At 30.9% G+C, this 17,363-nt stretch overlaps 1 protein-coding gene across 13 annotated transcripts in view; it reads left to right on the forward strand.

The window, feature by feature from the left end:
• LOC107445501 (transducin-like enhancer protein 4) overlaps positions 1 to 17,363 on the forward strand; it is a 171,298-nt gene that overhangs the window by 77,001 nt on the left and 76,934 nt on the right. For all 13 annotated transcript variants that reach the window (XM_043042564.3, XM_043042565.3, XM_043042561.3 and 10 more), the window contains exons 2-4: positions 1,258 to 1,358; positions 5,033 to 5,096; positions 5,894 to 5,938. In XM_043042564.3, coding sequence (XP_042898498.1) covers positions 1,258 to 1,358; positions 5,033 to 5,096; positions 5,894 to 5,938 — 210 coding nt within the window. The remainder of the gene's footprint in view (positions 1 to 1,257; positions 1,359 to 5,032; positions 5,097 to 5,893; positions 5,939 to 17,363) is intronic.

Consider the following 17,363-nt stretch of genomic DNA (forward strand, 5'->3'; position numbering starts at 1 on the left):
ATGGCTTGGGCGGAAACAAGGTGCTTGCGGTTACAGGAGCAGCCTCTCGACGCCTCATTTGCCGGGATTTTAAAGCCATTATTTTACAGCTTTTCGAGTAGGTTTTCGGAATATTAATAGGGCGGCAAAATAAGTATGCTGATATTTTTTTTTTTTTTAGATCGCCGAGCCACTCCAAATCCTTCTCTTAACATTTATTTTAATTTCTCGTGTAACCATTTCACCGTTGTGATGAGGGTGTTTTTTGATAGCTTTGTTTGTCAATTTATTTCCCGTAATTGTCGTGTAAAAACGGCAGAGAGTGATTTACTACAGCTATTGGGCCTTCTTTCAAGTGTGGCTTTAATGTGGGGGTAGTGTAGCGTGAAAATATTGAATTAAAATCCGCAGCATTGTCAGCGCTTATAAATTAGTTTTTTTTTTACGTTCGTTTTCAAAGTGATTAATGAAACAATTTAAAAAGGCTGTGGACATATTGCTACAATTTGCTTGAAAAGTTTAACTGAAATTAATTCTCTTAACTTTACAAGTGTAAAAAGATTATTCTTTTAATAATTTTTGGAATATATTTTTATAAGTCTGTGATTTTTATATCTTTGATAAATTGATATATTTTTATTTCTAATGTAACCACCGTATTATTCCATAGTTACTAGGGCGATTTCAAAAACAAGATACCTTTTAATTTTAATATTAACATTATGAAAAATGTATTTTTTATAAATTATCTTTTTGAATGCTAAACACTATTATTAAATTTTTCTACAATATTGCCGAAATAGGCCTAAGTTTGTTTTAGGTGTTTGTAGATCATGTCCTACCATCTCCCTGCCTTGTACGATAGCGTGGACTCTTATTTTCAGTTCTATACAAGGCGTAATCGATCTCCATTCGTCGGATAACAAACTGTTCCTGTCCTGCAGCAGCAGCATCTCACACACACATAATAATCAAAACTTAGCTTTTATGACTTTAATGAGATGAAAGGATAAGGTCGGGACATATCTGAAAGCTAGTATGACATGGACATAGTTTTATAGCATCTACAAAAATTGCGTCAGTTAATTTGGCAGTTATGTGGGTTAATGTTTAACTTTGAAAATGATTCAAATAATATTTGAAATAAACGGACTAAAATTTTGTCTTAATTTATGGATTCTCCTTTCTTTTTAATTAACCGGTAGATATGTTTAATTACAAAATAGAGAATAATTTCTTTTCTTAATTAATTTTCTAATAATTTTTTTTTCTTTTCAGGGCCCACCTCCTCAGGGTGGCCAGCCATTTAAATTTACTGTAGCTGAATCTTGTGATAGAATAAAACAGGAGTTTGACTTCCTACAAACACAATATCATAGGTAAGTACATTATATTTTCTGTACAAAAATTATACACAACATCATTTTATTATTGTTCATTCTTTTGAACAATTATAAAAATAACAATAAAAGAAATAACACATTTTAAAGTAATAAAATGAAATCCTGACTCGCATTTTAGGAAAAATGTAGGTCCTGTATGGCCATTCACGAAATATTTTAAAGTGAATTAAAGTAACCTTCACAATTAGGTGAATAATCCCAAGAAAAACTGACTTGGGAAGATATTACTTGATCATAAACTTCGCTTCAAAAATATATAAATATGAAAAAACAGTATATTTATTTTATATTTATAAGTGAATGAAGTTAGTAATTTCCTTCACAATAGTTTTCATTTTAGAAACTATATTAATGTTTACAAATTTATGCTAGTAATAGGTGTATACTGTTTGTTTTTTTCTGCTTAAAAGTCAGTGCAAAATAGATTATATCTTATTTTATTCCATTATTATTACTACTCATTCCAAAAGAAAAGAAAAATAAACAAATAAATTAAAAAAAAAGTTTCTATGTCCTGGCTATCACCAATATGGGATGGTTATTATAAATTATGTATATATTGTTATCAGGGTTGGCAGGTTTTTGACATGTGACAGTTTTTGACAGTTTAAACCATGGTTTAAACCGTCACGTCAAAAACCTCACTGTCAAAAATGTCGAAAATGTCAAAAACCTATATTCATAAGAGTGAAATTTAATTAATAAATAAAATTTATATATTTTTTATAAAGGATAGTGTTTCTAAATATGTTCTAGAAAAAATAAATTTAAAATTTTAAAGAAACACTTATAGTTTGAATAGTAACCAAAATCTTGTACTTTTGAAAGCTCACATCTTTTGTAATATTATGTATTCATTTTCATGTGTTATTGAAAATCTGCAGTGATATTATTAAGAAATTTATTTATAACCAAATTTAGTGTATAGTATAGATTATACTAAAAATTAGACATTTTTAAAGATAAACATTAGCAGTTTTGTACATTAGACATCTTTTAAAGAAAAATCTTTTTAATATTCTTTTAAATCTTCTTAATAATCTTTTTAACTTAAGACAATACAAATTTAAGTGCTTTCTGTTAAATACACAGAGTAGTTAGTGTTGATTTACAGTATATTCAGCCTATTCATTTACTATGCTGAAAATTTAGTTTATCCAAATACTTGTGAATTTCATTTTGCTGAATACTATATACATAGTTTTGTTGAATATCTAAATATTCAGCTGTTGAATAATTACTTTTTGCTTTCAAGATATGCATTATTTGTATTCTTAATACAAGTGGGGGAAAAAAATTAAGAGGTAAAAATTGTTTTAAAATGATAAGTGTAATAATTATAAATAAATATAATAAACAATATGAATTATATTTATCATTATTTCCAAATATAACTACTTTTAAATTCAAATTAACATACTGGATAATAAAGATATTCGGTATAACATTAAATTTTTTTTTCATACACTTGTATCAAGTTTGTATTTATACAACATAACTTGTAAGTTCCTTATAAATATTAGTTATATGTTCCTTATATGTCAAAAATGCATAGTAATAAACTTTTAATTTTCTTAAGTATCAAAAAAAAAATTTTTTTTTTCAAAATATAAATATTTAAAAAAATTTTGTGCAAAATTTTTCTGCACATGCATTTGAATATAAATTTCTGAGATTTTAAATGTGTTATTTTACCTTAATTTTAATTAAAAAATATTTTAAAACCTGCTGATTACCTATAGTATAATTAAATTTCAATGTAATGCATGGCAACTGTTGGTAGTTTTGAAGTTTATATATTTTTTTGGCAAACTTTAGTTTTTGACATTTTTGACGGGTTTTTGACGGTTTAAACCAGTATTATACCCTTGTCATGTCAAAAACCACTTTTTGACGTCAAAAACCCAACCCTGATTGTTATCAATACTAAATAGTTTTATTTTAATCATTTCGATCTTGATTTTTAATTATAACATTTTATGTATCAAATATTTTTTTTAATCTAATTTAAATTTAAGAATAGGAAATTGGTATAAAGTTTTCGAGTATTCGAGTAAATTAGAATTCGAATTCCAGTAAATTGGTATAAAGTTGAGTGACGTACTTTGTGTGAGCGTGTTTTTTTTTTTAATTTTAATTTTACATTGTTTGGTATCATTTTGTATTTACGATTTATGAGATATCTACGATTTTATATTTACAATTTATGATTTTGTATTACAATCTATTCGAAAACAAATAATTTTCGAGATTTTTTACAAAATTAAAAACAGAGTTTACTATTATTGATTGAAAAAATCAGGACTCTTGTTAAAAGAACCAAATTTAATGCTAATTTTAAATTCATAAAATTACGAATAATGTTTCTCCCTTTCTTAAAACAAGTTTTTTTTTATTTAGTTTTTAATTTTATTTATTTTAGGGCTAATGTAAAATCTAAATTTTATTTGTTATCTGTGGTCCGATTTAAAATCTAAATTTTATTTGTTTTCTTAGTGTGAAATCTTATTTTTATTTATTATTACAAAAGTAAATTTTATTCCTACTTACTGTATCACCTTTTTTTAATACACGATATATATGAGTGGCCTATTTATACATATTTCATTTTCATGGCCGTCTTTCACAGTCTTATGGGAGAAAAATGCAATCATTTTTCTATTGAGAAACTTACAATAGTAAAAGTAGATGGAAAAGAAATAAGAAGAGAGCCTTAGTTTCTCTCAATCAAAGAAGAGCGATGCAGAGGAGAAAAGAAAACAACGCGCCATCTCTTCTTCGGTCACGTGTGACCGCTCTCTTTTTCATATGCCGTTGTTTTTGTTCATCTCTTTTCTGTTTTCACGGTAAATTGCTTTTTGCGAAAATCTTTCGCGTTGCCAATCCGTAAAACGCAAACGCTGCGATGCGTGCGTTTTTAGACCACCTCCCCTACGCACCCGATCTATCTTCGCTGTCTACATTATTTGGAAGTTAGGCCAACCGTATCTAGTTTCTCTGTTTTATGAGAAAGGAGAGAATTTTTACTGGTGTTATTATGTTTGCTTTCCTTCTATGTCTCCTTTGCTCCTCATTGGACGTGCTCCGACGCTCACGTGACCTTGCATGATTTCGCGCGTTTCTCCTTTTTTATTTATTGCTTAATTTTTTTTTTTTTTCAATAACCGCTATAGTTCTCTTGGAAAGTTGTCTATTTGTTTTATCCCTTAATTGTCGTTCTGGTTAAACCTTTCTGTGTGATGACAAATAATTGTTTTCCTAATGCTATTTAGTAGTTTTTTCAAAGTTATTGGTTTTTAAAAAAATTATCCTGTGTATATCGTTATTGAAAATTTTTTTTGATCATGATCACCGGATTTTTGTGACAAAAATTTCATAATAATCCGTGACGTAACATCATTACCTCCTGCAATCATTATTACTTTCTTCAAATGAGTGTAGTTTAAAAACCCTACTTTACTCTGTTAAACCCAATGACTTCGGATGTGCTACGCTAATGTGCTAAGCACAGGAGTAATAATATCTCTCAAACGAGCTTAATAGTGCAAAAGCTAACTCGCAAGTGGTCTTAAAGTGCTTTATTTAATATTACTGTGCTAAGCACAGAATTAATTTATTCTGGTATGATAATTAAGTCTTTTTTTTTTCAGTTTAAAATTAGAGTGTGAAAAATTAGCAACTGAAAAAACAGAGATGCAAAGGCATTATGTAATGGTAAGATTTTAATTTTCATAATCATTATACACAAATAAATATCTGTATTGTCAATTTGTATCTGTATACTGGTGTTTGGTGGTTTGCTCTTAATATATAATTATAGTTTTTTATTAAAAATTGAGTAATTTTTGCTTACGCACTAGGGTTAAAAAAATATTTCAATGAGGAAAAATTAAAACATTCCATAGAAATCTAACAAATCAGTATTTATGTTAAAGGTTAATTTAAAATTAGTTTATTTTTCTGTATGAAACTGAAATTGGCCTTAATAATTTCTATTTGATAGATAAACAGGTCAAACTAGTTTTGATGCTTTTAATTCTGCCTTATTTTCCCTGATTAAACTAAACTCAGTGGCGTGACAGCCCATAGAGGGCTAAAGTCTACTGTGCCCATCTCAATTTTCTTAACTTTGGGCTCCCGGATGCGAGAGCAGATGTTTGGGTTGGGTGGTCAGCCGAACGCGAAACCCCCAATCAAGCCTGCTTGATACTCATTTTATCGACCCACTGAAGGGATAAAAGGCTGAGTCAACCTTGCCAGGCCGGAGGATCGAACCAAGGACCTGTGGCACGAGAGCACGAAGCGCTACCACACAATGATTATTCTTAACTTTATTCTCCGGATTTCGATAATGCAACAATTAAAATTTGATTTGCAGAAAAGTTGACAAAGATCCTAAAAGAGTGACTTTCACAAAACGTCTAGTTATTTACTAGTTAGTACCTACTGTATACTGTTTAATTTTTTTTTAAATTTGTTATAAATGAGTGACTATTTTTCTTTATTTTCAGTATTACGAAATGTCTTATGGTCTCAATGTAGAAATGCACAAACAAGTAAGTTTTTTTTCCTTTTTTTTCTTTCTGTTACTAAGTCACTTTTATTTAACATGTTTGTACGTGAATTGCGTTAAATACAACAGAGCATTACTTAACCACGCGTTTTGTTAAAACATACTTAATTTTTATTTGTATTTTTATTTCCATAAAGATTACTATTGTTTGGATTTTTAAAAATATTAATATAAAACTAATGGACTCCACCCCGCTGACTCTCCCTCAACTTCTAAAGATTACTATGCAATACTATATTATTTGTTTTGCAAAAGTTAAAGCCATTTGAAAAGTGTTTTTTGCATAAAATCTTATAAATTTATGTCAATTATTAAAATCTTTAAAGCTAATTCCTCTTTTAAAAAATTGCATTGTTTAGTTAATTATAAATTTGTGAAATAAATTTTTTTAAATCGAAATAAATGAAATGCGATAAGAACTTGCAGAAACAATTATGCTTTTAAAAAACATGTATGGGGGCACGTTTCTTACGGACTCTTTCAACTGTCATCGGCGCTTTTTTTCTGCTTTTCGAGAGTGCTTTTTTATTAATTTTTTTTCTTCATTATACCTAAAAATCACCACAAATACCTATTTTTCAATAAATAATATTATCAATGAATAAAATTGAATCTGCATACGTATAATTAATAAATAATATAAAAAGCTCTTTTTTAAATATTGTTATGAATTATTCGCGTTTAGGCATTTTCATTTTGTAGTAAACCCGACAATTGTTTCTCGGCCTTCATTTTTGGTAAATCTTATATTTATTTATTTGTTTATTCTTTTGGCATATATCTTTAAGTAAATTTCACGTTAATTTTCCAGTGAATTCGACAGTAAAAATTTTCTGAGTGTTAATTTCATCTTTTTATTTTTTTTTAGTTTAATTTACAACGGAAAACTATTAAATTAATTGCTATTTTTTTAACAATTATTTGCTGTCGTTAAACAAAAACACTTTAGATAACGGTGTAGAATGTCAATATTTAAATTAATCTTTTATTTAAACAATTTTTTTTGTGGAGTGATTTGTTTCATAACAAATTTTTAAATGGAACCTTTTATGTTTAGCGGCATTTGCCGCAAATCACGTTGATATTTTTTTCTTTACTGAACTCTGATAAAACAACATTGTTTTCGTCTATCTTATCTTTTTTTTTTTCTTCCTCTTTTTTTTTTCTTCTAATAAACCACGGTTACACATTCATTGAAATGTCTTATCTAATGATTGTAATTTGTTGCTCTGCAAATACGAAATATCTTCATTAACGAAGAAAACATATGACAGATGAGAGGAAAAAAAAATTAAGAAAGCCTCCTTATCGCCGCTGGTTTCGGTCGCCGCAAAAGACATTAATTGCTCTCAGATCGTTACGGATGCAGTGAAACTGGATGATGAAATGATGATCGATGCGCCAAATAGAATGGTTATAGAGAGAGAGGGGGGGGGGAGGTGAGATCGTTTTCCAAGCAATGATGACAGATAGAAAGACGAAAGTTGATGACGATGATCATGCAGGGTCCGGTAGCGAAAACACTCATCCCTATCTTTCTCACTACACTGATTAAAGGTTGGAAAGAAGGGGGAAAAAATAAATCAGCTTATAAGGAAGGAGAAAAAAAAAAAAAACTTGATTGAAGAGAGGTTAGAATTTATCAGTTATCGTTTGCTTTCGTTCTTTATTATTTTAACAACTTATTATCTGATTTGGCTGTTAGAGGTGTTAACGTCTGATATCGTAATAATGTCTGGTATCTTTTGTAAACTTTGATTTTAATTGGAGTTTGTTATAAACACAAATGCTTAAGTTGTTGAAAGAACGAAATTATGAAATAGGTACAAAATTGTTTTTGAAACATATTTTGCATCAATTCGAGCTCATTACTTGAAGTCGTTTGCTTTTGCGTTATAAATCACAATTTTAAGTGCGAGATATTATCATATTAGATTTCATTTTAAATTTAAGTTTTAAATTTTTCGTTTTTATTAAAATATGACGCTGTGTTCTAAAACATGACTTAAATAAATAATTATCAATAAAACTTTTAAAAATGTTCTTTTAAGATTGAAAATTTGTAGTTCTGCTCTTAAAATCGTCTGCTCAACAAACATACCTTCAGGAAAAAACATTTAATAAATTAATTGAACAAAACTAAAATTTAATAACTTAACCAGAAATTACGGATATTAAAATATTCTCTTGCTTAGGAAAAAAGAACTGTTGTGCTGTTAATTGATTTTTACTAATATTTCTGTTTTTTATATACCAATTTGTTTTCGAATATATTTTTGATAATCTGCGTTTTAAAATGAAGTTAGTTGATGAGAAATTTTTTCATTGAGTAAATGTTAAACAATTGGTTAATTAATGAAAATGGTTTTTTAAATTTCTCGCGTTTAGTAGTCAAAGGATAAACATCAAAAATATGTTTTTTCCGTAACTTATATTTTTGCATTTTAAAAGTTGAAGAATATTTTATATTCTTCAAATTATATTTTATTATTATTTATTTATTTATTATTTACTACAAATTAAATATAAATATATTTTTATTTTTCTAATTTCTTTTAAAATTTTCTGTTTGCTTTATTAAATTATGCATTCAATGAGTTATTATCAAATTCTTAATATGTATGTATTGTATATTCGTAATATCTGTTTTAACTCATGAGCCGCGAAGTGATGTGATTGAGGCTCTAAACTGTCGGTGAGAACAACTGGGATTCGGTCCGTTTCAGATCGATGGGTTGCAGCTTGTCAGGGAAGTAAAGGCCGCCTGCCTGCAATGCTGACCACAATGAAATGCCACAATCATATCGTTAGTCGCGAAATTGTGGTAGCCTGAGCCTTCTTTATCCTACTGGCCCCCAAAGGGCTGTTGTTAGTTTTTTATTATTTAACCCCTATACTGTTTCATTCTAAAACTTTAAAAGTGGCTTGTAAGTCGGTGCATGTAATATACTTTATAGGCATGACTGAATTTGCTTTGACCAAAAACCGCCAAGTATACAATTCCTGCTTTCAGAGTTCTGAACATTTTAGATCAACCTCATTAAATACACAGCTCAACCCTAGTTTAAATTAAAATGCACGGATTGAAGTTTGATGAGACTCCATAGTCAAGAACCTGAATCTCTCGAGACGAATAAACAATCTTAAATTCCCCGTGTTCTATTTATTTACCCAATCTATTTGTTTTTCTACCGCATAATCCCGAGATGAATTTGTTGGTAAAATGTAAAATAAGCACCTACTGTCGCTATTCCATAATAAGTCCCTTCCTCCCCATATGAGGATTGCCCCTCCACCCCGAACAAACATCTACTGTGCACGTTTTGTGTGTGACATTAAACAGATGGTCGGAAACTGCTACTTCTATTTTATACAATACAGAAAACGGTTGGAAAATTCAGTAGCAGTTTTGAACCTAGGGCTCTCGAACTCAGTGGTATAAAACGAAACGCGCGCTCTCTTAAGCTGGGGGGGGGAGGGATAAATCCGGGGCGGGAGTGAAGGGCTCAGAGTGTTTTCCGAGTAAACCTCTTGAGACCGACACACACTTTCGGTCAATATTGATCGGGAAGAGTTGGGGATGGTCCTTCCTCCCCCCACCAGGCGTTCTCTTCGAAAGATGGATTTCGAATTGAGAATGTCAAATATCTACTCGTGAATTAGGTACTCGTGTATTGGGAAAATTTTATCCTTAGGGGTTTTAGTGGGAGTTTCCCCTTCAGGGGTGCTGGGGCTTTGCTTTTGGAAAACTTATTTTCGATCAGGGAAGTTGGTCAGGGTTTGGGGCAAATGTTTTAAAAGGCAAATAGTTCAACTTATATTCTTATCTTAAGTGTTGCCCAGGGATCAATGAATGTGCTTAGAATTATTGAAATGCTGTATAATTAATTATTTGCTTCAAGTTATAGTTTGTAAAAATGTGTAAGCGCTCAAGAAATTTTTGAAGAATTAATCAGTTTAATTTTACTTATAAAATGATAAGTGTATGTCACATTTTTATTATTTTACAATGTTAATTTTAAGATTTCAGTGTTTTTGAATGTTTGAACTTTATTATTCTTCAATGCTATTTCTTACAAAAAAAAAAAAAAAAAAAAAAAAAAGACAAAAAAAAATCTTATTTATTAGTAAACCTGTTCAGAAGTCAAAATTCAGTCAAAATTTTTTTAAATCATTTCACAGTTTGCTTTTAAGTTAATTAATTGAAAATTATGATACAGAGAATGTGCAACGTCACAATGATTATGAAATATGCTACTTTATGACTAAAGCTCAGACCGAACCATAAAACCGGAGGAAAAAATGGCATACATTTATTTCTAGTCTGGGGGACTATGTCGAATTTTAGTGATCGTGGAACAATAGAGCTTAAAATAAACCACCATTCATTTTGGGCTCTGCCTATTGGACTAACCCTTTCAGGCGGAAAACCACCCTGTATCCTGTGTTTATTTCTTAAATTTCAGTTAGCATCGCCACTTAAAAAACCTGTGTCACATTTAACAATTTAGTCTCTTGTGACTAGTTCAAAATAAGAGGAAAAATCTGCAATTATTTTAAAGCACTATATCCTACTTGAAAGGCACCTTTTATCACTCTTCGTGAAAATTTCAAAGTATTTGTTAAACTAGATGCATTCCTATAAAATTATTTGCATTATATTAGCAAAGTGCCCTCCTGTGGTGGCTTGAGTCACACCCAGATTCAAATCAATCGGCAAAATCTTTTCCAGAAAACAAAGGCAACATAATATGCAATGCTGATCACATTACCAAGATTGTCCATGAGCTTTAATATTGTGTCTGGAGTCTTAATCTTCCGGAACCCATGTTCCACAACAAGCCGTTGCACGAAGGCTTTATTTAACTTTTGTGTCTTATTATTATATGTTCATATATCTCCGTTACATTTGATTTCAAATCCTAATTCTGTAAAGTATAAACGTAAAAATCTTCTATTAGTGTATAATTATTTTAACCTGCCGACCGGATTGTGCAGGCGTCAGGGAACTGGCATTGCATCTGAAAGGTTTTGGGTTCGAATCCCGGGCAAGGGATGGGTGTTCTTTCATTCTCAGTACTATTTATCCTTACTGTGGGAACAACGTTGGCCCACCTAATATGGTGCCCTGAAAGAGAGTGGCCTACAAATCTGCCCTGTAAAATGCCTGAATTAATGAAATGTTATCACGGGTAGGCATTTGAAATAAAAATAAATAAATAAATAACTTAACCGATTGTTAGACATATGAAACATATTTCGGTGAAATAGAACTCTGCGAATTATTTCTTTAAAATATTTAAGACAAATAAATTAACTAGAAAAAATTGTTAGATACATAGAAGCCTTTGTTTGATTATGACCGTCTTTCATAAATATTTAATCGCCAAAAGTGCTTACTCGCCAAACCCGGTTGACTATCACAGATGTCCGAAAGCGGCCATCGTCCATTCTCCCCCCAAACCGCCCACTCAATCGATTGAGAGGTAGAGAAGCGGCGAAATGTTTGTCGGTCATTGATTACCTACTTTAATCAGGTTGTCTTCATGTCCGAGACAGGGGTAGGGGGACACACTGACGTCATGATCGGCGGGCGGGGTGGTCACTTGCCGCCGCAGAGCAAATAGGAAGGGCGGTGAGAATGTGAAGGGGGGATGGATAGCTGGGGCGGTCCATTAATTAAGCCCCGCTCGTTCTCTTGGGTGTCTTGTCGTGTTTTCTGCTTGCCTAAACCCCCATGCCCTCCCTAAGGCGCAATATTGACACGGGAGGGCCGCAGACACAAATTCCAAATGTTTGTCCGGAGGCTGTGTTTGCGGAATGGCTAAGCCGCCCCAATAACATGGGGCGCGATACGAAAAGCCCTAATGAAAATTCAATCCACCTCTCGGATTGCGCCCTGGTAGGAAGGATGCTTTCTCCTCAGATGAGATTTTAAAAGCCTTAAAATGAGGTCCGGAATCGCATGGCTCGTACGGGTCATTTTTCATTAAATAATTAAAAGGGGTCGCGGCCCTTCACTGCTACCGTTGCGGAATAAGGGATTAGAATTTTAATTAAGATTCAGTGCGAGACGCCCCAGTTGTTTTAATGTGATGAGTTTTCCGTTCGAAATGTTCCTTAAATTCAATTAAATATTATTCTCTCTGAAACCGTTTGTGGATTGCGAAATTGTATTGGATTAGTTAAAGCGCCTTTTATGTTTAGGTTAATGTACAGATTGGACTTGAGATGGACATATTTAGATACCCTTATCAACTGAGTCCAGTCATAATTATTTATTTATTAATTTATTAGTCTGGGTTATTCGGGTGAATTCGTAATTCATTATAATATGCTCTGACTGGATAGTACGTTTTTAGTTTTGCGAGAACTGCTGAAATAAATGTATTCATAGTTTGATATGTCATGTCTGCAGCTTTTTAATTATTTATTATATCTATTAAAATATTTTGTAACTCGTGGTTTTATAAAGTAGGTTGCAAAAATATTCAGTATGAAGTTGATTACAGAGCGGTTGTTTCAATATTTATTTTTCATATCTCTCGTTCAATCTCGTTTCAAGTATGTTGTCTGATGACTCAACGAACGCCTACTATATTTACGCGGATTATTTTTTTAAATTTTATCTCTCTCTTTATAGTTTGACGAAAAAAAGTAATCTAAAAAAATATTTCTCTATCTATTTGCAGGACTATAGTTAGTTATTATTCATTTTGTTAGGTTATCTTAAGTAATAATTTAGGTAGTGTTGAACAGTTAGTTATAATACCTTAAATATTAATATAGAATAATTTTTATAGAAATAAGAACTTAGCACTTAACATAACTTAGCTAATAAATATAAACGGTGCAAACAGTCATGTCAATTATTACCTTTTTCGGAACTTGCCTTTATCAAGCATAGCATACTCAAGTTATAGCATGAGAGGTCCTCAAGAAAGTAGTACAGCACATAATAGAGCATTGAGATGAGTTTTTTTTCCCTTCCATATTTAACGACAGAGATGAAAATAATTTTAATACTTCTGCTGCCTACTTTACGGAAATGCCCTGAACTCATACTTACGGTAGTTAGTGTGATTTAATGGCTGCCGGACAGATTTTGACTTATTACTAAAAATTAAATGACGAAGAATTTCTAAAATAGTGCGGAAATCTCTTAAAAATTGTTAAAATTGAAATCAAAGTATTTTCGCTTCGAGCAAAGTTGTGGGAAGCAAGACGGTGAAAAAATTTTTTATTAATGTATTGTTAAAAACTAAGTAAGGTGTTAGGATTGGAGGAGGGGTTGAAGAATTAGAATATTTAAACACAGTTGTGCTTTGCAATCCGCTTGGTTACCATTAAAGGTTGTATGTTGTACAAGATAATTTTGAAAGGTGACCGAGCTGGTCGCCGAAAGAGGCTAGTACAACATAATAATGATTGTTATGTATATTCTTCTTTCTTTAGTTATTCCAAAAATAGGACGAAATAGAAAGCATACATATCTACCATTCCTTGAAACGTTAATTTATCTTAAATATTGCGTAAATCCGTAAGTTAGATCTGCAGTGTTGGTACTGCATAATTTTCGTACAACAAAACATACATTTCGTACATAGCATAGCGTATTACACAAAATTAACCGTACACTTAGGTAGGTGGTCAGCTTAGGGAGAGCTGATCCAACTGTTTTGCCGATTTGGTGCTTGATTATCGAGGTCAGCCTACCATAGAGTCAAATAAAGACAGAATGGTCATGGAATTTACTTTCAAAAAGTTATGAAATATATACATTAATCAAGGCCCGTGCTAAGGATTTCAACTTATTAGCTACTAAATTAGCAAAATATCAGAAGTATTCACCAACTTTCGCAAATGAAAATCCTAAATATTTTTTATTATTTTTCCCCCCATAGAAAACTATTTTACTGTAGATTGTATTTGGACCCAATTCTAATTGGCTTTGCATTACCGTTAATTACTGTAATCGAATAAAAAATACTGATTTGTTTAGAAAATTAATTTCGACGTAATTTTGAGGATCGAGTTAAGTATATATTTTTCTTTCCAGTGGAAAAAATCATTCGCCAATACTTTTTGCCAAAGCTCAATTTTATTCGCCATGTTTACGATTTTATGGGCCCTGATTAATTTACATTGGAGTGTAGATCTCCTTTCCTCTGCATTTCTTTTTCCTTTGACTAAGTGAACTGTTCCACTGAATATCAAAAATACAGGCGTGCTACTCCAGTTTCATTAAGACTAAGTGGTCTTTGATGTTTTTTAATCCTTTGCATACTCTTCCGACCTCAATAATGATTAGTTAAAGTTTAGAAACAAGTCTTGGTCTCACCTATTTAATTTGCATCTTTGGAATATTCTGTATGTTTTTCATAAAGCTTTCTGATGTTTTTATTGCCTTTTAAGCCAACTGTTTCAAATTCAATGAAATATATGAACCATTTTCCTTCTCTAATTTCTTTTGGATACCAGCAAGCGACGTCACGCTTGGGTCAACCAATCAGGTTGCAGGTATCCAATTAAATCTGTTACGAAAATTGATTTAGTGTGATAGTAAACTCAAGCCTTAAAGCTGTAATTCGACACTAACATGTGATTAGTTAGAAGCACCCAGTTAAAACTGACTAATCCATTTTCGAACAAAGATGCGTAAACGCACCATTTCGAATATATTTATCGATACTGTGATGTATAGTTTTGGCTAATTTTATTTTTTTGCTATTTTTAAAGGGTTCTGAAAACATCTATAAAATTTTAGTAATTCAACTGGAGTAAATACTTAATATTAAATTTTTTTTTAAAAATACGCTAGTTTTTAAACTGAAACGGTTATTGACAAATTCGACTTTTTAAAAATGTCTAATTATTCCACTTGAGATTTGTCATATGTTTTTATTATGGATTAAAGTGCAAATTCTGTTAATGGAATTTTCCATTTTATTTTCTATTACTATTATCCACCATTTTCATTTTGCATATTATCACCATTTATGCACCATTTCACTTCTTAAATAAAGTATTATTTTTCATGCACGAAACTTTGTCTCAATGAATTTAATTTAAGCTTTCTGCAATGAAAGTAATAAAACTTTTAAAAATATCTATTGGCCTAAAATGGGTTAAAAACAACCCGCTTTATAACGACATTTTTTGTAGATTTTCAAAAATATCACTTGAATTCTTTATCAAGCTCATCAACTACGGTTCAAGCTGTTCTACTAAATCGTGATTTAATCATGATTAAATCATGCCAACACTCCATTATTCTAAAAATATTCTAAAATTGATTTTGTTTTAGAAATATCGCATTTTATATTATTCTTCCACTATAATTTTTCCACTATAAAGTTTTTTATAATGATAAGTTTTTCTGTAACGATTTATTGAGAAACCAGTTTTAGTATAAATATCCCTAAACTGATTTTTTCAGAATATGTTCTCTAACTTTTTCAGTTACGATTTATTTTGAAACTCATCTTTATTTTTACATTTTAGAACATCGCTTAGCATATTCTTCCACTAGTTCTTCAATTATGAGTCATTGTGAAACTTTTTTCTTCTTCCCTACATTTTAATACCGAATTTCCCAAAATCACATAACTAGCACACTAATGTTCTTCCACTAAGTTCTTCAATTACGACTCATTTTGAAACCCATTTTTATCTCTAATAAGTCATTCAATATTTGCCATAAATGTTTCCTGGATCTTTATCCATCAAAACAAATAGGTTGTGCATTGTAGGTCCGAAAACAATATTTCCCGAGAATCTCTTTTTATTCTTTCTCTCTTATAATCTTACACTATCTCCCCTTCAGGCCATAAGAAGAATACGTAGTATCCATCCCAATATTTACAAGCACACCCAAGAACGGGAAACAGGAGGATGGCCTAAGCAAAGATCTAATATTGATCTAAGGTTTGCGAGTTTGCCAAACTCGGAGCTTCACATGGATGACTCGCCGTATAGTATGGTCCAGACAGTAATTATTTCTATACAGAGATCAGAGTGTAGACTTCGTTTACCAAGGGATTAGTGCCTACAGCGCAGGGTCACGAGTCCACAGTCTAACTTTTTTTTTTTTTCATTATTCTTATCCAGAAAGAAATTCTACCGCTATTTCTTTCTTTTTCGCTTGTGTAAATGGATTGTCAGGGATTTGGGGGTTATAATCTGGCCTTTTTAGAACTGAGCGTTCATGGTAAATAGACTAAGATTGCTAACCGCCAGAATTGATTCCTAAGTCAACACTGGAATAACCTTTTTCTTCCCTTCTTTTTTTGTGCGACATAAGTATTATATATATTTTTTTCTGCTGTTTTTGTGTAATGAGATTATTACATTTTTTCTTCATTTTGCAGAAAATTATATTAACGTGAGATAAAGTGGCTTAATAACTAATTGTCTTCTGCTACTATGTTTATTAAATCTCTCATCTTGTATTTAGCCTTTTTGTGTGGTTTGTTACTTTACATTGCCCCATATCTTAAAGGATACTTAGCCCCCTGTTCGCTGCTGCTCACCAACCCCGATGATTGCTTCGCAATAATTGTTGTTTCTTTGCAGAAAATAGTTTTTCTATTGAAGTTAAAATTATTAACTTAACATATATGTACTAAAAGAAAATCTTTTTGCTTCCGCCTGTGCCTTCACTTCCCACGTCCAAATGTTATTATCCATTAGTATTATAAATATCTAGATTTATTGATGAACAGAAGTAATTTTTCGAAATCATCATTTTTTAAAATAACATTTATATTGTTATAACATTTATATTATATTTTTCAAACAAATTTGAATTCACAACCGTAATTTAATATTTTCGCTTACCAAACGGGCAGATATATTAAATATGTACTATTTTTTCTTGCATCTCATTGTGCACTAAATCATTTAACGGATCCCTTTAACTGTAATTTATAACAGTATATTAATGCTATTTGCGCAAAAATAGTAATTGTAAAACGATTAATAAGATTAGACCACCCTTTCTAAATAACTTTTATCTTAAAATGTTGGTCAGAATTACATTATATTAATAATAATATTAATAAAAAAAAACAATTATCTTAATTTTAAACTTTTGAATTAAAAGCGTAATAATAAAGCAGTACAGTAAAATAACTTTAAATTGGGAATACAAAAATATTTATAGAAAAACAATTCGCGATCGCAACGAACTATAGGGGGCGTTGTTGTATGAGACGCTTACCTGCGATTTCCATATGAACCGTCATTCAGTTACTCTGGAGACATCGTTAATGTAGCGTGTAGCATTGCAACGTTAATTCTTTAATGTGGCTTATTAAATTTAAAAAAGAAAAATGCTTGATCTTCTTTCTTGTACAACCGAAAACAAAATGGTATCTCTTTTTATTAGAGAAGGAATATCCAAAACA

The sequence above is a fragment of the Parasteatoda tepidariorum genome, chromosome 7 (genome assembly GCF_982258835.1).
Source record: "Parasteatoda tepidariorum strain Cologne lab strain chromosome 7, Ptep-v5.0, whole genome shotgun sequence".
Classification (NCBI taxonomy): Eukaryota; Metazoa; Arthropoda; class Arachnida; order Araneae; family Theridiidae; genus Parasteatoda; species Parasteatoda tepidariorum.